At 41.1% G+C, this 22173-nt stretch overlaps 1 protein-coding gene across 4 annotated transcripts in view; it reads right to left on the bottom strand.

Annotated features, from left to right (window-relative positions):
- The window catches only part of def8 (differentially expressed in FDCP 8 homolog), a 117504-nt gene that overhangs the window by 70508 nt on the left and 24823 nt on the right, over positions 1–22173 (bottom strand). The window contains exon 1 of one of the 4 annotated variants that reach the window (XM_084123923.1): positions 8118–8314. The exons of the other annotated variants lie outside the window; for them this stretch is intronic. Coding sequence (XP_083980049.1) covers positions 8118–8142 — 25 coding nt within the window. The 5' untranslated portion in view covers positions 8143–8314. Of the gene's footprint in view, positions 1–8117; positions 8315–22173 lie in introns of those variants that run through there. 4 annotated transcript variants of the gene reach the window in all.

Raw genomic sequence — 22173 nt, 5'->3', positions numbered from 1 at the left:
ACATGTTTGACCCTCTGCCTGGTATGGACTATGACCTTGGATTATATTTGTCAATAAACTGCGTTTGGATTCTCTCTCTGCTGAATGCTTTCTTACCACCACAACCAAATCATTACATTATTATTAATTACATTTATTAAAGAGGCTATATGCAACTTTTTCCCCAAAATAAACGTAACAATAGCCTTTTTATTTGACCATTTATGACTCAAACATCTCCTGATGAGCATACTGACACCTTGTCAGCTCACAGTGGGTGCACCTATAAGCCTGTATCCTATGTTTTCGTATTTTCTGTCGGGTCGGATTTTTCGCACGCTGTCTGCGGATGTGACGTCAAGCGCGTTCATGTTAAACGTTTCAGATCACTCTGCCACCACCGCTAGTCAGCAAACAAACTTAGTTTCTCAAACAATATATGTATTTGACTGTTCTTACCTCTGTAAACATAATGTTGACTTCTTTGCAGTGGATGACTTGTGAAGTGTGCATGTACGAGAGCGAGCAGAAAGGAAGAGCAGTTCCGTTTTTTGGCCACAGGTGTCAGTCGCGAGTTTAAATTTCAGAAAATCGCATGTAGCCTCTTTAAATAGAAATCTTTTGTAACATTATAAATGTCTTCACTGTCACTTTTGAGCAATTTAATGCATCCTTGATGAATAAAAGTATTAACTTCTCTCTCTTTTTTTATTTTTTATTATCTTACCACAAATGGTTGAATGGTATCATTGTTTCCACAAGTGTTAAGCAGTAAAAACTGTTTTCATCACAGATAATAGTGAAACATGTTTGAGCACAAAATCAGCATATTAGAAAGATTACAGAAAGATCATGTGACATTGAAGACTAGTGTAATGATGCTGAAAATTCAGCTTTGTCATCACAGGAATAAATTACATGTTTTTATGTATTAAAATAGAAAATAATTTTAAATTGTAATTTATAATATTACTATTTTCTATTGTGTTTTTGGTTAAATAAATGCAGCTTGTTGAGCATAAGAGTCAAAAAGAAAAGTATTAAAAAATGTAATGTTCGTTCAACTTTTGACAGGTACTGTGTAACATCTGGACCAATCAGACACACACAAATTATTCATTATATTTAATGAATAATCCAGCAAACTCACTCACTCAACAAAGGTCTATGAAACTTCCTCCAAAAACTAACATCCCAAATGAAGCTAACACACTGGCAGAAGCCTGTTACAGGACACATTGAGACTGATAAGAATTTTATGACCCCAAAAGGAATTTGCAGGGAATTGTGACTCTCACTTAATTCTTGCTGAGAAGGAGAAATAAACCCTTTTAATCCTATATATTCTATATATATCTACGTGATAAATATATTAACATATCTAATTTTCCCATCTCGTGATTTTCCTTTTATGTGGTTTGGCCTATGTCTTCATTTTCTCTTCTAAACTCTTAACTCTTGGATTAATGTTTCAGACTTTGTTGCAAACTATGGTTAACCAAAATCATATGTGTGGCATGTTTTAGTCTCTATAAACTCCAATCTTCATCCCCCATTTGTTAATTTACATTACATTTTGCTAACTTTGTGACGCATTAGTATTATAAGAATCTTGAAGATTCTTTTTCTTGAACACCCAATGAAATTACATATTCAAATGCCCTGCTAGAACACAAAGGGTCGTAAAAATCTCCCTCCAAGGGAAAACTTCTCATTGGCTCACACACCTCCAGAGGGTGTGACATCTTCATGCTTTAAAAATCATTGATCACAAGATCACACCTCTTACTCTCTTAGTCCCTTTCTGAAATCCTGATGTGAAGATGATGCTGAACTAGAAGTTTTCTAAGGACCCCCAAGCTTGTGCCAGGCTGTGGCCTTGTCTTTCTATTCACCAAAGATCCTCTGACTCCCACTGGTTCTCTCTCATCAGGACCACATCAGCAAAGATCAACTGGAGCCTCAACAAATTGCATCAGGACAGTTTAATTCAAATACATGAGACATGCAAGTTTCAAACTTAGTCTCATTATTTGATACATTAAGTATCCTTACCCCTTTTTAAAGGAGAACTCCGGTCAATTTTAACATTGAGCTCATTTTTTTGTAAATTTGGAGTGCTGTCAGTACATAGAACAACGACAAAAATCGGTGTTGCCTACACCGTGTTATCCTCTTTTTAAAATTTGCACCCTGTTGACTTAAATGGGGCAAGTTTTAAACCTGCTTTTAGCCTCTTAACATCCTTGATGTGTCATTACAAGTGCACAGCCAATGTGAGTGATTCCTTCAGAATGAACACGGTGAATCTGACTGCAGTAGATGTGAAAGATATGAATAAAAATGAAGTTAATTCGGCCAGCGCTCATATTTACATCCTGTTTTCGGTCGAAGTCCATAGTAGTCGATTGTCGAGTTCACGCGCGTGATCATAGGTAACTAAGCAACAGTGGAGAACTCGACAATCGACTACTTTGGACTCCGACCGAAAACAGGATGTAAATACAGGTATGTGCGCTGGCCGAATTAACTTCATTTTTATTCATATCTTTCACATCTACTGCAGTCAGATTCACCCGTGTTCACTCTGAAAGAATCACTCACATTGGCTGTGCACTTGTAATGACACATCAAGGATGTTAAGAGGCTAAAAGCAGGTTTAAAACTTGCCCCATTTAAGTCAACAGGGTGCAAATTTTAAAAAGAGGATAACACGGTGTAGGCAACACCGATTTTTGTCGTTGTTCTATGTACTGACAGCACTCCAAATTTACAAAAAAATGAGCTCAATGTTAAAATTGACCGGAGTTCTCCTTTAAAGAAGGGCGTGTTAGAACTAAACTGATGGTTTGCTCAAGGCAGTTGATCTGCTGAATTTCAAACAATACTATAACTTCTTGCTTTCCTGTATTCTGCTTCAGCACTCTTTCCCTTGGTAAACTGTATGCATGTATGTATGTGTATGTCAGAGTAGTTTAATTGTTTAGTCTAGTTAATAAAGTCTTGTTCATGTCACACGTAAAGTTGTCCGTGTCTCAAGCTCATATCTGGAGTCTCTAATCATAGATTTTGACTACTTGCTCTTAGTAGTACTGTAAAGTAAGAAAGACATTTCCCATGCCCCGGAAATGTAAATTTCTTAGAATTAATAAACAATTAATCCTGAGTGTTCACAGGACAAACAGGTTAACTTGATTGTAATATTAATTAACAACATTAAGTTAATTATATTAACTGATCCAAATATTCATAATCAATTATAACAATTTATTATTGATTATTAATACACTGAAAAAAATTATTATGGCCCCAATTAAATTAAGCATAATGAAATTTTGCTCATTTAAACCATTTAAATTTAGTTGTTGATTTTAATTTTTTAAAAATTCATTGGTTTTATGAGAATTACATGCGTTTAGAACCAAGCTATGTGAATTAATTAAAGTCAGCTTTCTTTGACGCCGTTTCCAGACAGCTTCATGCAGTGCGAGTGAGTTGAAGAATTTTATCATTCCATCGATTTGCACAGTAAGTAACATTTCATATTATGTATCACTATTTATTACAATAAACCGTTTGTTGACTGTACAAAGAATATAAATTGCTCAGGTTCAGAACACGTCTTCCACAGACAATTTTCACATTGACCAACCGTCACATAGGCCTAACGTTACGTCGCACGCGCACATAATTTTACACATATTCCCAATTTTATGTCACGGAATGTACTTTTACGATATTTTAGGTAAAAATGTTGCTTTATAAACTTCAAATATGCTGTTTGTTTGTAAAGATAGCTCCTATTTAAAAATTGCTTCAACCTTTTCTGAGCTCCCTGGGCGTCTTTAGCTGAGCACGTCAAAACACTTCGGTGAACACATGGCCTAAAACATGTCAATTTAGCGTGTGTATACATAGAAAAACAACGGGATGGAAAACGTGTTCTGTGTGAAAGGCCTCTAATCGTTACAGTTTGCATGTTACCGAAAAAATAAAACTTCAGTTGCAACTATGGGTTTAAAGCAATGAGGAAGAGATTGTGCTTCCTTGTGTATTTTTGCGCTGTAGTATTTTATAATATGTAGAGAATTTCCACAGTTTGTTCTATCGGTAAAGTTCACAATATAGCGTTGGATTTCTGAATATGTTTAGTGAAGTTAACAATAGGGATCCTGTAATTATGTACCTAAAATTATGATCCTGTGATTAATGCAAATATCTTTACTACCGAAACATCAGTTATTTTCGTGAGCTTTGTGGTATGTCTTGAGCTAACAATAATAATCATTGTGTGCTTGCTTTCATTTGAGGTGCTCTCTACGCGCATAGTTTCCAGGTTCACATTCCAATCCTCCCAGAGTTCTGTTCCAACAATTTTCACAGTAAGTAATATTTCATTATGGGGCATCATTCAATACAGTAAACAATCTGTTGACTGGTTACGAATGTTTTTTTTAGCATATAGGTTGACATTGGACGTGAAGTTGCTGGAGTTTTATTCCAACAATTTTCACAGTAAGTAATGTTTCATTATGGGGCATCATTCAATACAGTAAACAATCTGTTGACCGATTAAATAAATTGTTAAATTAAATAAATAAACATTCATAGTGCTCTGGAAAAGTGAATTTTGTAAATTACTACCATGTTACCTGGATGACCCACAACTGTTTTTTTTTTTTTTTGCGACCATTATATATCTTATCAGTTAAACTGCCCACTGTTTCAATCCTGCAGCTCTTGCTTTTCCAGTATATTCTACATATATTTGAACACTTTCAAGGAGTGAGTCTGATTCTGAAATCAATCATTTCACACTGACATACTCATAAACAGCTCTTACAAAGGTTTAAATGTTCACCAATGCTCAAGAAGGCAACACGATGCATTAAGAGCTGGGGTATAATTTATTTTGGGTGATCAGGGTAAATAGTAATTTGGTTTTCTCTGAAACATGAAAGTATATTCTGTAGCTTCTGATGTGCAGCGCTAAATGAAAAAATAATAATAAATATATATACAGTATGTGTGTGTGTGTGTATATATATATATATATATATATATATTTTTTTTTTTTTTTTTTTTGGAGACTATGACGATATTAGAGTTGTTGTTGACAGAGTAGTGATTCTTGAGGAGATCAATTCTGTTGCACAAGCCTATGTGCTTAATTTGGCATACCCAAAAGAACTAAAATACTACTATGAATTTCTTCAGAAAGTCCTTATGCAGATGGATTTTGAAAGACTCACCCCTAAAATTCTAGGACTGAAAAACAGTGTAAAGGGGGTCGCACACCGGACGAGAAGCACAACGCCACGTCTTTAAAATTCTAACACATTATTCTCTATGAGTGTACACACACCGGCGGCGCCCAGCAACGGCTTAGGACCTTGTTCAAAATCCTGCCATGCCACAGAGTGCCATTTACATAGTTTTATATTACATTTACTCAAATCGTCGTTAATGTATATACTGATTTCATTCTGTGCTGCAATATACATTTCGTTTTACATTCATTTACAGAAATCAGCTGCTTGAATGAAAATTGCTGATGTTATCGGATTTTCAGGTGATATTCTCAATTCATTCAGTTAAAGTGCCCCTATTATGCTATTTTAAAGTTTCCTAATGTTGTTGTGGAGTCTCCTACAACATGTTTACATGCATCAAAGGTAAAAAAAATGTTTAATTTCCTCATAATATACATTTGCACATCATCACATTTTCAATGATTCTCAAACGACTCGTCAAATTAATCAATCATCTCTCCCGCCTTTCCGTGAGCTACTCTGCTCTGATTGGCCAGACAGCTCAGTCTGTTGTGATAGGCCTACCGTGTACAGCACGTCGAAAACAAAAACGCCTATTGCCATAACAACGTCAGCTCTGCTTGTCCTGAGGCTTCCTACACTGTAAACTAAACACAGTAACAAACGATGACGTCAATTTTACCATATCAATCCGAACGCGAGTCCAATAATGAAACACTGGAAGAACTAGTCATTCAACCCGAACCTCCATCGCAAGGACGACTAGAGCAGGACGTTTCTCAGCAATATGCTACTCACTTTGAGGTACATTATATGAGATGTTGCAACTGTAATTCATCTCCATCAGCATTAACAAGTGCATGTCCATCAACAAACCGATTATTTTACTTGTACTAATTTATTTATCGAGTATTTTTCTAATATATTGTGGTGAGTACGTGGACACTGTATCAATCAGAGTGCATGTATGCAATGTATACATTAGCCAAGCTCTAGAGTGAATGATCTGATGTAACATAAACGTTGGTAAAACAAATATTTCCTCAAAGTAGTGAGAACGACAGACAATCTGCATTCATAGACACAGTTATAGGTAATAGTGGCCCACAACTGATTAGCAGAAGTATTTCAGTAAGATAGTGATAACGTGAGTTAGCCAGTTAGCAGGAGACCTACACAATATAAAACTCTTTCAAGAGCAAGCAGTTTGTGAATCCTGCATTGAACTCCGAGATTTTGAGAAGCAGTCGTCAGTAAAATAAAGGGAACACAGCAAAAGTTTAGGATTATACTGCTGTGACATAGTGGTAAAGATGAATTTCAACCACTGATTCTTCACATGCTCGTCCTTGGGCAGTGAATAAAAACTGGCTTTACCATCACATTGTACAGCACAGCGTCTTCTCGACATGATGCTGTCCAGTATCCACAGGAATCAGCTGCAGTGTCTGAGGAGGTTCAAGTTTTCCCTGGTGTCTGAGCGCGCAATAAGTGGGTGGGCAATATGCTAATGTTTCGTCTTGACGTCACAACGAAACGGCTTATGACTTGTTTGAAAAACAATTCATTTCAGTGACTCAGAGTCAACTCTTACTTTTTAAAGACAATAACTTTATATACAGTGCACTTTCAGATTTAAAACTTTGCAGGATGTTTTCATTCACTTAGAGCTATGTTACACACTACATGAAAGGTCATTTTCAAAAATCCATAATAGGGGCCCTTTAACAATCGCTCTGAGGTAAAGTGTTCAGACTGCAGACTTAGCAACGATTGTATTTAATTGTACAGTACAATCATAACATACTACAGACATTATCTTAATTCCATAATGTCCTTAAACATAACAATATTGCTGGCCATAAACTGAGAAAGTGCGCGTCTGGTGTGCGATACCTCGAGTTGTCCTAGACGCGGCGATGTGCTTCTCGTCCGGTGTGCGACCCCCTTAATGCTGTAATTTTGCAGCAGGCATGGATGTTCAGGCTTATCATGAAATTTGTTCAGATGTCACGGCCTTTATCTTGCACTTTTATTTCCTTTCAAGACCTCTATATTTATAGTTCAAAAGTAACATTCAAAAACTACCATTCAAACTACCATTCAAATTGCAATTTGTTGCATGAAATGTAAACACTTAGTTTTTAGCAGTTTTAGCATTCATTTTTTAATGATTCACAAACAAATGTACTGTTGCCTGTTACTAATTTTTTATTTTTTTATGTGCAATGTTATTTAAGTCAGCACTTTTATAAGCCAGTTTTAGCACTGTTGTATTAGGGATTCACAAACAAATACTGTGGGCTAATCCCATCTGTGATTTTTTTATTATTTATTTTTTCTTATATGAATGTGCAGTGTTATGAAACTCAGCACTTCTGTTAAAAACAGAAGTGCTGAGTTTCATAACACTGCACATTCATATAAGAAAAAATAAATAATAAAAAAATTCAACTAAGTTAAACTAAATGTGTTAAGTAAAAGTAACATAATTAAATAGGGGTGGAATTACTAATTTGTTTATACTTACGTAACTAAATAAAATTGATTAAGTTCAACTTAATTGATTTTACCTACATTTAAACAAATGCATTGAGTGCAACCACTTACGATAAATTTTTTATTACATTCAACTAATCATTTTTTTCAGTGTATTTCATAGAGCTAATTTGCTACAACTGTAAACAGAAAGCAAACAAAACTAATAATAATAGTAATAATAACACCAGGAGCTTTAAATAATAGAATCTATCATGTGTATAATACACTGTGTCAGTTTGTCAGCACAGATTATATAAAAAAAAAACATACTGCAGAGTAGAGAAATGTTCCATTATGAATATATAGGGTTCTGTTTTGACTAACCTGCATAGATGTCACAGCACAGCATTTTGCCACATACAACTGTTTAGAGACGTTACTAAGAATTTCAAATATTCCAACTCAAGAGCGAGACTGAGTCTTTGTGTCTTTTTGTAAATTTGCATATTTGCTGCTTGATCTAGGAAGTGATACAACAGTCACCACTTCTGTCTTCTGGTTCCAATTCACTGTTCCCTCTCACAGTTTCACATCCCTTTACAATTGATTGTCTCAAAGGCATTATGTTTAAGTGACCTGGCAAACATCCATTTTGTCATTCTTTTACATTTTCTGAATAAAATATGATAACCATATATACAGTGCCTTGCGAAAGTATTCATATCCCTTTATTTATTTTTTCACATTTTGTTATGTTGCAGACTAAACTGCTTTAAAGTGTCATGAAACCCTCCTGTTTTAGCCTGGTCATTCACACCTCAGCTTTGAAAAAGACAAAAAAAAAAATAAAGCTGTGGAAAAGTGGGAGTGTAGAGGGTTAGAAGAGGGGAGAAAACTACCAATAAAAGACCTGCAACACACTCATTATTCAGACAAATGAATATTAAAATATAAGCAGAGAAAAAAAAAAACAAACAACAGAGTTGGGGGAATAAAGAATAAAGTTACTTTTACTTTTTTGTAGGGTTGCAAAATTCCGGTTATTTTCAAGGCTGGAAACTTTCCATGGGAATATATGGGAATTAATTTGAATAAACTGGGAATTTGCAAAATTGCAGGTTGGCCTATAACAGGGAACTTAAATGTAGTTGACAAGAAATCTTGCTGCATAATCTTGGTAAAAACAACCAGATTTAATGCAATTTCAGTTGAATTTCTACCCTGCACATTCTTCAATGCCATGCACACAGGACACTACTTACTGCAGTTTTTTGTAAGGCCACACTACCTGCATGCACTGTGCATTCCTCCATAACATGAATAACATGCACATTCATGCAAAAACAGCAATATTGTGAAATATTATTACAATTTAAAATATTGGTTTTCTATTTTAATATACTTTAAAATATAATTTATTTCTGTAATGCAAAACTGAATTTTCATCAGCCATTACTACAGTCGTCAGTGTCGCATGATTCTTCAGATATCATTCTAATATGTGGATTTATTATCAATGTTGGAAACAGTTGTGCTGCTTAATATTTTATTAATAACCTGTGATACTTTTTTCAGGATTCTTTGATGGGTCACACTTTAGATTAGGGTCAAATTCTCACTATTTATTAACTATTAGCTATGACTTTTGCCTCAATAAACTCATAATTATTGCTTATTAATAGTTAGTAAGGCAGTTGTTAAGTTTAGGTATTGGGTAGGATTTGGGAAGGATTAAGGGATGTAGAACATAGTCATCCAGAATGAGGCATTAAAGGGCACCTATTATGCAAAATTCACTTTTACATGGTGTTTGAACATAAATGTGTGTTATCAGTGTGTGAGCAAAACCACCCTAGAATGACAAAAATCCACCCAGTGGTTTTTTTACAATCTCAATAAATCATAAGCACTGTCTCAGAACGAGCTGTTCTAAGATTGCGCTCACTGTGACGTAGAATTGAGCAAGCCCCACTGACGTGGTTTGATTGACACTGTGGTTACCCCGCCCTCGGTGATCTGTACACCATCGCCATTGTTTCAACGACAGCCGGTAATGTCTCCGAAGAAGTGTAGGTGTTCTGTTGTGGGATGTAAGAATGGACATAGTAGTCTTTACTGACATCAGAGCCACTGAAAACGCAGCGGATGGATTTTATTTATGAAGAAAAGGCGCCACTTAAACTTCCTAAATACGTTTATGTTTGCGAGAATCATTTTCTGACTGACTGTTTAGTGAACGAGGGTCAAAGTTAATCCTCAAGTGTGGATCGTTGCCTACTGTTCGCGATCCAACGTCACCTCCAGAAGAAGTAAGTGTATGATTTTTGAGCAAATAGTCATTTCAATCGATGCCAGCCAGTTCAACAACAAATGCGTCTAAAGCTATTTATTGTCGTCGTCATAGGATGTCTCAACAAACAACGTCAGACAGTTTTATGTCACGTATTATTTTTTGCAGCAATTACAAATGTAAATAAATTAATACCTCTATCTCCATAGACAGTATATAAACGTCTATCTCCATGCAGCATTTGTTTTCTGGTTCTGTAGCCATCTTCTCACATTTGCCACATAAGCACCTGTACGACAAGTAAGGTCAACATGACGCAACAGATCGCATAAATATAATTTTGTTTGTACTTAGCAAACGTTATCACAGTATTTGTGTGTGTGTAGTTTCAAAAAATTGTGCGAAAGTTATCACAATTGGTGTGTGTGTGTGTGTGTGTGTGTTGCACATCCATAATTGCAAAGGGGACGCGATTAAAACTCTATAAGTACATAAATGTATAAAAAAAAACATTCCGAGACGCCCTGGTCCATTTTCATTCATGTTTATTCTGCCGGACTCTCTTCATCATCTGGGTCCAGCAGGGCGGGGATATGCAGCTCATTTACATTTAAGGTGGTACACACCAAAACAGCTCTTTTTAAAACAGGCCCCAAAAATGACATTTTCAAATGGTTATAATAAATTAACTGTGGGGTATTTTGTGCTGAAACTTCACAAATACATTCTGGGGACACCCAAGACCAATATTACATCTTGTAAAAAGGGGCATAATAGGTGCCCTTTAATATGTGCTTTATAAGTACTAATAAACAGCTAATATCCTAGTAATATACATGCTAATAAGCAACTAGTTAATAGTGAGAATTGGACCCTAAACTAAAGTGTCACCCTTTGAAGAACAAAAAGTTAATAATTAACAGAATTTACACTAACAATTAACAATTTACACTACCATTCAATAGTTTTTTTTTTTTTTAAAGAAATTAATACTTTTATTCAGCAAGGATGTGTTAAAAGTGATAAAAAGTGATAGTAAAGACTTATATTGTTTTTATTAAAATATTGACAAGAATTAGTCAGTTTTCACTGTTATGCTGATGATACTCAGCTCTATATTTCTTCACGCCCTGACGAAACTTACCAATTCACAAAATTAATGGAATGCATAGCTGATATAAAAAACAGGATGATTAGTAATTTCCTACTACTAAATTCTGAAAAAACAGAGATTCTAATTATTGGACAAAAAACTTCCTCACGTAATAATCTAGAATACTGTCTAACACTTGATGGCTGCTCTGTCAAGTCTTCGTCGTCGCCAGGAACCTGGGTGTGCTCTTCGATACCAATCTTTCATTTGAAAGTAACGTGTCTAGTATCTGTAAAACCGCATTTTTCCATCTAAAATGCCTCATATGCTCTCATTGACAAATGCGGAACAATTAGTTCATGCGTTCATGACATCAAGGCTAGATTATTGTAATGCTATTATGGGTGATTGCCCTGCACGCTTAATAAACAAATTACAGCTGGTCCAAAACGCAGCAGCTCGAGTTCTTACCAGAACCAGGAAGTATGACCATATTAGCCCGGTTCTGTCAACACTGCATTAAACATTGTATAAATTTTAAAATATTGCTGATTACTTACAAAACACTAAATGGTTTAGCTCCGCAGTACTTGAGCGAGCTCTTGACGCATTATAGTCCTTCACGTCTATTGCGATCTCAAAATTCCGGCCAGTTGATAATACCTAGAATATTAAAATCGACTGCTGGCGGTAGATCCTTCTCCTATTTAGCACCAAAACTTTGGAACAGTCTTCCTAACATTGTCCGGGAAGCAGACACACTCTGTCAGTTCAAAGCTAGACTAAAAACACATCTCTTTGACCTAGCATACACACAACACATTATAGACTTCTATAATTCAATATTAGACTGCATAGTTTAGGTCAGCCGGAACCGGGAACACTTCCCATAAATTCTGATGTACTCGTTACATCATAAGAAGAATGGCGTCTACGCTAATATTAGTCTCTCTGTTTATCCGAGGTTTACCGCAGTCCGCCGGATCCAGGCCGTATCCAGATCCAATGAAGGACCTGTGCCTGGACATGATGACAACGCAGTCCTGAAGTCTCAACCAGTCTCTCCCTGTTTACTGAAGTCACTTGGACCCCGGCCGTATCCAGATCAGATGGTGGACCTGCACCTGGACCCATCCATGACGCACCCCTGAAGTGTCGGCCTCATCAGCCCTGTGAAGGCCTCATCGACACAACCAATCTGACTTCTGACCTGTAATGCTGCCTGGATCATAATCATACACTGTTCGCTCGTTGGCCAGAGGAGAACTGGCCCCCTGACTGAGCCTGGGTTCTCCCAAGGTTTTTTTCTCCATTCTGTCACCTGATGGAGTTTTGGTTCCTTGCCACTGTTGCCTTGGCTTTTGGCTTGCTTAGTTGGTGACATTTAATATTCAACAATATTATTGATCTGCCTTACTTAGGGTGGACGATGACACAATTTTCTTCTAGAAACAAACTTTGTTGTATTATTTCCATGTTATCAATGTGAAGCTGCTTTGATACAATCTGTATTGTAAAAAGCGCTATGTAAATAAAGGTGACTTGACTTACTTGACTTGTTTTTGATAGTATTATATTGATTGATTTTGAATAAATTATGTTCATTTGAACTTTTTATTCATCAGTAAATCCTGAAAAAAAGTACCACAGGTTCCAAAAAAATAAGCACAATAAGCAGCACAATGTTTTCAACATTGATAATAACTGAGTATCGAATCAGCATATTAGAATGATTTCTGAAGGATCATGTGAATCTGAAATAAATAATCACATGCACAACAATTTCTGCTATAAAAATACATTTTACATTTTTAATAAATTAGAATTAATTAATTGGAAAATCTATCAATATGCACAAAACAATTACTAACATGTCCGCTTATGACAAAACAAAATGTTTGTATATGACAGTTTTCCCAAATTTCCAATTAATTCCCATAAATTCTCATACATTTCCATAAATTCCTGTTATGTTTCCAACTTGTAATATATCCCAAATTCCCCAGATTAAGTTCCCATGGAAATTTACCGGATATTTTCCGCCCCTCTGCAACCCTACTTTTTTGCCCATTATTCTTTGAATTTTTGGTCTACATTGTTGTCTTCTGTATATCAGAGTAATCCATCTTGTCATCGCATTCATGATCAAACGTACCGCTGTATCAGTGTCGTTATTTGCACATATATATTTAATTTAAAGACATGATGAAATATGTGCACATACATAGTGCTGGTTCATGTTTGGAGCAGGAGAGTATGTGAAATATGTCACTTGAAACACGCTTGCTCTGGTCCAGATATGAACTGTGATCTGCATTGCCAGTATTGTTAAACTCATCAAGACTTTCTGTGCATAAGCCGCTCTCATGTGCGCACACAAATTAAATATTCTAAGAGTCATATTTTCCATGTGTTGGTAGTCAAACTCCTGAACTGACCTCTAATGCAAACACCACTTTTGTGTTACTGTACTGAGGAAACATACACTTACTTTGCGTGTCCAAATGCAAAGCTGAACCGGCAGAGGTGAACGAACAGTGCCGAACCAGTCTTGTCACATTTGAATTGTCTGCTGTAATGCGATCTCATGTGTAAAACAGCGCAGTGATTGGATTAAATGAGCCTATTCTCATTAATAATATGTAGAAACTAATGATGTAGACATGTACTCTCCAGCCACAGCAGCCAATCACCACACCGAATTAATGCATATACCTCACTTGTTGTGACGTTTCAACTTTGCTTTTTAAACCGGAAGAATGAAATAGCTCAGAAAAACTGAGAAAATAAAAACCACTTTTCCTTTAATAATAAACATTATGAATGTTATTGTTATTTTCATTGACATGAACTGTACATATCTGTTAACATCTCAAAAAAATAGTTTTAGGGTTTCATGACCCTTTAAATGCCTTTTTTTCCACATCAATCCACTCCATACACCAGGCATCCTCATATCCTCGCTATATTATCTAATATTTGTATCTAGGGCCATTCATGCCCTTAAGTTTCCACTCCGTGCAGGTTGCTTCACTCCCCGCTGAAGACATTAGTGAATGACATGACGTGTAGCCAAGTATGGTGTAACTGGCCCTATGCAGTGAAGACTCTTCTCGGATGGGTGGTAAATGTATGTTATGTTATGGAGCCTATCCTGATAGTTTTGGTAAGCCTCACGTTTAAGTAAACAGAATTTCTATAGCTAAAACTGAGGATTTGCTAGTGCAGCAATACAATGAGGACTTTGTGGAAAAGAGCTATAGAGATAAATGTGAAATGTCCTTTGAGGACAAACAATTCATGAAGATTGTTTCTGAAGTTAAGAGATGGACACTTCTATCTGAGCTTACCCTATAGAAATGATCATAATTCCTCATGGAGAAACAATTTAAAAAATGCCCATTAGGGGCGGGGGTGTCAAGGGCTAAACAAAAAAGGCTACCTTGGTTCTAAATGCTGTAACTTTTGATTACTTTATGTCATCACCAAATTTGATCCAGATGCAGCTCACATGTAGGGTAACTTTACCAATATATATATATATATATATATATATATTGTTTTTTAACAGCAGTTTCTCAGCATAAGAATGTCCAAATGTAATGAATTTTTTTCCCTAAAAATGTAAAATGATTTCTATCAAACGATACCAACATTTTGACTCTCCTTGCTATAGATTTAAAGATATATCTCTACTTTTTTGTATGTCACTCAGAAGAAACAACTCTAAAAATGCCTTCAGGGCTTAACGGGTTAAAAAGCAAAGCTGAAACAACATCATTAAAAGAGAGATTCGGTGTGGTGATTGGCTGCTGTGGCTGGAGAGTACACTTTTATGTCATCTGTTTTTCCATATTATTATCACTGCACTGTATTAGACATGAGATCGCATTACAGCAGAGAATTCAAATGTGACAAGACTGGTTCGGCACTGTTCGTTCACCTCTGCCTTTTCAGCTTTGCATTCAGACACACGTGTCATTAGTGTATGTTTCCTCAGTACAGTAACACAAAAGTGTTGTTTACATTTCCCCTATTAAGAGGTCAGTTCTGAAGTTTGACTACCAACACACGGAAAACATAAATGGCATCTGATGCTCCATTAACGGCGCATATTCTCTCAGATGACAAGAGATTAATCTACTTCAACATATGCTGATAACAGTACATAACTGTCTTATGCTGATAGCGTAATATAACTGTCTTCATTTATTTTCTTAATATTTCTCTTGTGGCCCATACGTAGTGAAACAAATATTCTGTTAAAAAAATTGTTTTTGAAAGTGGGTGTTTGAAAGCTCTTCTTAATTTCCACTGATGATTGATTATTGCAGTGATTGTACATATTAAAGACTGTTAATCATTTTAATTATAGGCCTATAATTCATTGTATAATAGACCAAAATGTTTTAAAACATTTTCTATGAGGAGTAAGCTAATCTGGGTGGTGCAGTGTGGGCTGTCAGAGTACCGGCAACAAGTGAGAAGTGCCAATACGCAAGAAAAAGTGAAGGTACAGATTAAAAAATAAAAGTGCTAGTACTGTATACCGGCCCACTTTAAGCATTGCTTGGTGGCAAATAAACACTCTTATTTAAAAATAAAAATACATGAAATTACCACTATAACCAGTAGATGGCGACAGAGGAGTACTTAGTGCGTTATTAGCCATTTCCACTCCCTAATATATATTTTTTTCACACGGTTTGCTTTTAAATTTATATTTAGACATTAATAAATCACTATTATAAAATATCAGATCATCAAAAAATAAATTTTTGTCCAAGTTTGACACTTTTGGTACTGAAGTATGAAGTAGGAAAAGTCACACAATCTCATGAAAAACAAAACGTAAAGAGCGCTCCTTTAATCACTGAAGCTGTCGGTCAGTTCAGTATGATACTATAGAAACGCTACCAAATCAGGTTCTGGTGCCACCATCTGTAGAACTTAGTGGCACTGGTGCTACTGCTCTCAAATGTTAGTCTGGAGCCCTGTTGTTTGATAAACACCATAGCGGTTACAAAAATCAGAATTGATATTTGAAAACATGTTTATTTTTTGACTTCCTTTCTTCTCTGTGACAAGAGGATGCCAGAAGCTGTTCTCTTACGAGAGGTTCTCTCGTATTGCGTAAGTTAGCTTACGCTACGGGTAAAGTCATCTTTTCTCGAGATATGAAGCCAAAAAATTATCCTTAATTTTTAATTCATTGTCAACGCAGTGCAGCAGCTAGCAGACCTAGAGGGGGCTTCCTAGCGCGCTCATTGGCTGCTCCGTGGCAACTGCATAAGCCTACCAGTGAGCCTGGCGTGACGTCGCGCCCTCATGTGTCACAGCCTGCCAAAAGGGGAGTGGCTTAGCGTATAAAAGGAAGGCTCGGAGGCTGATTCTCTGATTTTCCGTCTCTTCAGCAAAGCTCTTCGCATCGCTGCACTCTGAGAGAAGCCGCCGCCGTCGAATCAAGCGCCTGCAAGCTGAGGAAAGCGTCTGAGGAAGCCGGCCGTCTTCGCCGCCTTCAGCCATCCGTGCCTGCTTCGCTATCCGGCGACAGTATCCTTTTACTTGCTTCTGCTGTGTGTTCGCCCCCCGCGACACACTTTCTCTAAAAGAGCCGGGGCGTTTGTCAAAATGCCTCGTATTTCCTGCGGCTCGTGCCGAGCCCATCTCAGCGACAGGGACCGCCACGTGATCTGCGCTCTCTGCCTGGGACGTGACCATGCAGCCGTCGCCATGTCTTCGGGCGGCTGCGAGTTTTGCGAAGAACTGCCGATGTCGACCCTGCGGGCTCAACTCGCCTTGTTCGACGCCGAAGCTGCTACTCCACCCGTCTCTGGGCCGCGTAAAAAGAAACGCCGCTCTCAGAGACCACCGGAGTCCGATGGGCCAGCCAGGTTTTCGCCGGAGCCTCTCCCGCGAGCCTCGCTCTCTCCCTCTCCGCCCCCGCTTCCCGACGCGCAGCTGCCGGCTCCCGCCCGCACTGCCGTCGCCTCAGGGGATGAAGCGGATGAGGACGCCATCGTCGACAGCTTCTCTCTCCTGGCTTCGGATAGCGAGGAGTGGACCGGATCTCACCGCTCCGCCTCCTCTTCGACCCAGGAATCTGGCCGGGCTCGCACCAGTGTGGACGACGAGCTTCTCCGCCTCCTCACTCAGGCTGTCGAGCATTTAGGCCTCGAATGGTCACCACCAAAGGCGCCGAGCTTTCCAAGTCCTGGAACGCTCCTTTCTCCGCGAGACTCCGCTCCTCAGTCTCTTCGACTCTCTCTCACGTGGACGGAGCCATGGAAAAGGGGTATGTCCAGATTCCCCCGGTGAAACAAACGGTCGCAGCACACCTTTGCCCTCCATCCGCGAGATGGCGCTCAAAGTCTGCCCTCCCGTCTAAAGCCTGCAGGACTACTTCAGCACTCGTCAGCCGCGCCTTCGCTGCCGCTGGACAGGCTGCTTCCGCCCTGCACACAATGGCGGTCCTCCAGATACTCCGGGCCGATCTCCTCCGCCAGTTGGACGAGAAAGGCCCGAGTCAGACCGCCCTGACGGACTTACGCAGCGCGACGGACCTCTCTCTTCGCGCTACTAAGACCGCGGCCCAGGCCATCGGGAGATCCATGGCCTCGCTTACAGTTACCGAGCGCCATCTGTGGCTAACGCTCGCAGACATGGGTGAGTCTGAATGGTCCGTTTTCCTCAACGCCCCGCTCTCCCCTACCGGCCTCTTCGGCCCCGCTGTAAGTGGCATCATGGATCGTTTCTCGGAGGTACAGAAGGCGTCACAGGCCATGAACCTTTTCCTGCCACGACGCTCGAGTTCCGCTGCAGGCCGCTCTCAAGCTCCACACTGCACGCAGCTCCACACAGCGCTCATCTCGACCTCCGTCTTCGCAGCAGCGACAGCGCGGCCGCCCTAGGTCGCGCTCAACCAGCCAGCGCAGGCCGCCTCCCCCTCGGGGCCCCCGGCCTAAGATCACGCTGAAGCCCGAAGCTGCGAAGTCCTCCTAGCATGCGCAGGGAGGAAAAGACGGTTGGGTCCCGCTGCGGCCGGACCGCCGTCAAAGCGCACATTCCTCTGTCAGTCCCCTTAGAAAAGGCTACTGCAGTAGTGTTCACCGCAGCCAACGAGTCAGTTACACAACTCGCTCGCCTGCACTCAAACGCCGTTCTCGTGGCGACCCAGAGAAATCTCAAAAGAGTATAAAGTCTGGTTATCCGGCTCACGCCGACGGTGTTGTGAGTGTAGTAAATGTGCCCACTCCCCAGTGTTCACCTCTACACACAAGCACAATTTCCCCTGTGTACCACACAGAGCACACTCTCATAAAGCGGGTTCGTGCCGCTCGAGTGTCAAATGTAGGTCATGTGCCCACGTTCAAGTGCCCACGCCTACACATTGCCCGCTCTGTCTCACAACTGTCTCAGGGGTCATATCACATAAAGCCCCCCGCCACTGGCCGTGTTATGAATGTAAGCCCTGTGCCCGCCGGCGAGCGCTCACACTTACTAGTAAACACATTAACGCCCACGCCGCTCTCGCGTCACGGGTTTCGCACTGCAAAATGCTCTCCGTCCCAAATGACCGAGTCGTTGAGTGCTGTCCAGCCAGCTGTCGCTATCAGCGAGCCCCTGTTCCCCAGAATCAACAGCGCGCGCACCGCGCGGATCCCTCTGTTAAGTGTTCCCTATCCCGCGCAGTGCAGCGGTCAGGACCCAGAGGCCATTCGACCCCTAGCCATGCATGCAAGAGCGTGGGAGGCTATCCCGGGCGTGTCAGAATGGGTGTTGAACATTGTGAAACAGGGCTATTCGCTTCAATTCGCTCGCCGTCCCCCGCGCTTTCGAGCACGGACCGAGACGAGAGTGAATGCGGAAGCAGCCCATCTGCTTCATACAGAAATAGCGAAACTATTACGCAAAGGGGCGATAGAACGAGTGCATCCTTCTTTGACCGAGACGGGTTTTTACAGCCGTTATTTCCTCGTTCCCAAGAAGGACGGAGCTCTCAGACCCATATTAGATCTGAGATATTTGAACAAAGCTCTCATGAGACGGCCGTTCAAAATGCTCACGACCAGACAAATCCTCGCGCAAATTCGCCTGAAGGACTGGTTTATTTCACTCGATCTGAAAGACGCATACTTCCAGATTCAGATTATACCCCGTCACAGGCCATTCTTGAGATTCGCCTTCGACGGTCAGGTATATCAGTACACCGTCCTTCCGTTCGGCCTGTCTCTAGCACACCGTACATTCACAAAGTGCATGGACTCGGCCCTCGCTCCCCTGAGAACACAGGGCATGCGAATCCTGAACTATTTGTACGACTGGTTGATTCTAGCGCAGTCAGAGGAAGAACTCATTTCCCACAGGCTAGCGCTTCTCAGCCATCTGGAAAACTTGGGTCTCTCGGTCAACTGGACCAAGAGTTCATTAATACCCAGTCAGTCGATCTCTTTTTTGGGAATAGAGCTGAACTCGGTTGCCATGACGGCCAGACTGTCGACACAGCGCGCGCCGTATTCGACACCTCGCCGCGTCTTTTCAGGAAGGCAGGTGTTTCCCCCTGAGAACATTTCAGATGATGTTGGGCCACATGGCCTCAGCTGCAGCGGTGCTTCAGCTGGGCTTACTGCGCATGCGCCCGCTTCAGCGCTGACTGAAAGCGAAAGCGCCCCGCAGAGCGTGGATTACCGGCGGCGCACGAGTCAGTGTGAATCAGGGCTGCGTCTCAGCCCTGCAGCCCTGGCTGGCGGCCGAATGGTACCAAACAGGGGTGAAAATGGGAGTTATCTCGCACCGGAAAACAATCTCGACAGACGCCTCCAACCTAGGATGGGGAGCGCTTTTCGAGGGCAGACCGGTCTATGGCCTCTGGTCAGACCGGGAGAAATGCCTCCACATAAACTGTCTAGAGATGTTAGCGGTCGAGAACGCGCTGAAGCATTTTCTCGCATACCTGCGGGAACACCATGTACTAGTCCGCACAGACAACATGTCAGTGGTGTCCTACGTGAACCGTCAGGGCAGGATCAGATCCAAAACCCTCTGCGCTCTGGCGGAGCGCCTCCTTGTTGGGCTCAGGGCTCATTGCGCTCTCTGAGAGCCACGCATGTACCTGGTCACCTGAACGACGGCCCAGACAAACTGTCCAGGGACAACGTTCCCCCCGGGGAATGGTCTCTACACAACCAGACAGTCCAATTTCTATGGCGCCTTTTCGGCAGAGCGAAAGTCGACCTCTTTGCGTCAAAAGACAACGCTCACTGCCCAATATTCTTCTCAAAGAGCGAGGACGCGCTAGCCCAAGCCTGGCCCAGCGTCCCGCTATACGCTTTTCCCCCGATCTCGCTGCTACCCCAGGTGATCGGGAGGATCAGAGAAACGCGCCGCTCAGTGCTCCTAATAGCCCCGTACTGGGAGAACCAGACATAGTTCCCGGAATTAGTGCGGCTGGCAGACTCAGCCCTCTCTCAAGCCCGCGGTTCGATCTGGCATCCCCACCCAGAGCGCTGGACTCTGCACACGTGGAGAATCAACGGATACTCGTTGATTTGCCAGAAGGGGTTATGAACACGATCACGCAGTCGAGAGCCCCCTCCACGAGGCGGCTTTACGAGTCAAAATGGTCTGTGTTTAATAAGTGGTGCACGGGGAAAAATCTGAACCCACAGACGTGTGGTGTTTCGTGGGTTTTATGCTTCCTTCAAGAGCTGCTGGATGTGGGCAGGTCCCCCTCCACGCTCAAAGTTTATGTTGCGGCTATTGCAGCTTTCGCCGACTCGGCGCGCGGCCGCGCATTAGGAAGGAATTAATTCATCACCCGCTTCCTCAGAGGAGCCAGGAGGATGAATCTCTGCCCTGTCAGGGCTCTGTTACGCGCTCCGCCGTTTTCAGGCGTTCGGAACAGCTGTTCGTTTCGTTTGGAGGGCGCACCAAAGGTCTCGCCGCCTCGAAACACAGCCTGTCCAGATGTATAGTGGACGCTATTGCGGCAGCTTACGCGTCCAAAAACCTGCAGTGCCCCTTGGGCATACGGGCTCATTCCACCAGAGGCGTGGCCTCGTCGTGGGCATGGTCCAGCAGGATTTCCATTCATGACATTTGTACAGCGGCAGGCTGGGCCTCCCCCTCTACATTTGTTAGGTTCTATAACCTGGAAGTTCCTGCCCTGCAGGCTAAATTGCTATCAGTCTAGATCGTATGTATGACCCGCCCTGGCTATGCGCGGGCTACTTATTCGATTTAGCTCTCCTGGTTGAGCTGCACCGAAAATGGGGTTATGTCAGTGTCTGTTTAGAGCTGTTTGTAAGCTAACTTACGCAATACAAGAGAACCTCTCGTAAGAGAACGTAATCGGTTACTAACGTAACCTCGGTTCTCTCTAGAAGAGGGAACGAGTATTGCGTAACCCGCCGTGCTCGCGCCACGAGCTCATGTCGCTTCAGTCGACGGAAAACCAGAGAATCAGCCTCCGAGCCTTCCTTTTTTACGCTAAGCCACTCCCCTTTTGGCGGGCTGTGCCTCATTGGGCGTGACGTCACGCCAGGCTCACTGGTAGGCTTATGCAGTTGCCGCGGAGCAGCCAATGAGCGCGCTAGGAAGCCCCCTCTAGGTCTGCTAGCTGCTGCACTGCGTTGACAATGAATTAAAAATTAAGGATAATTTTTTGGCTTCATATCTCGAGAAAAGATGACTTTACCCGTAGCGTAAGCTAACTTACGCAATACTCGTTCCCTCTTCTAGAGAGAACCGAGGTTACGTTAGTAACCGATTACGTTTTGTTGTACAGGGGTAACCGCTGTATTTCTGCTGTTCCATAAGCACCACCTACTCTCAGAGAGTGTATATGCATTTTTATTTAGCCTGTATGCCGTTTTTGTTCAGACCAATGCGAATATCAGACCAAATATTCATACAGCATATTGTGAAGAATGTGAATCTTCATTACTGGAACATATTGTATTACTGAATACTGGCACGTCTAAGACATTTTTAGATGTTTTTTTTTTTTTTTGACATTTTTCAGGTTTTTGTCACTGAAATACTATTGTGTAGAACAG

This window comes from Abramis brama, assembly GCF_963993115.1.
Source record: "Abramis brama genome assembly, chromosome: 9".
NCBI lineage: Eukaryota > Metazoa > Chordata > Actinopteri > Cypriniformes > Leuciscidae > Abramis > Abramis brama.
The sequence above is the reverse complement of the archived record's forward strand: the minus strand, read 5'-3'. Positions and strand labels throughout refer to the sequence as shown.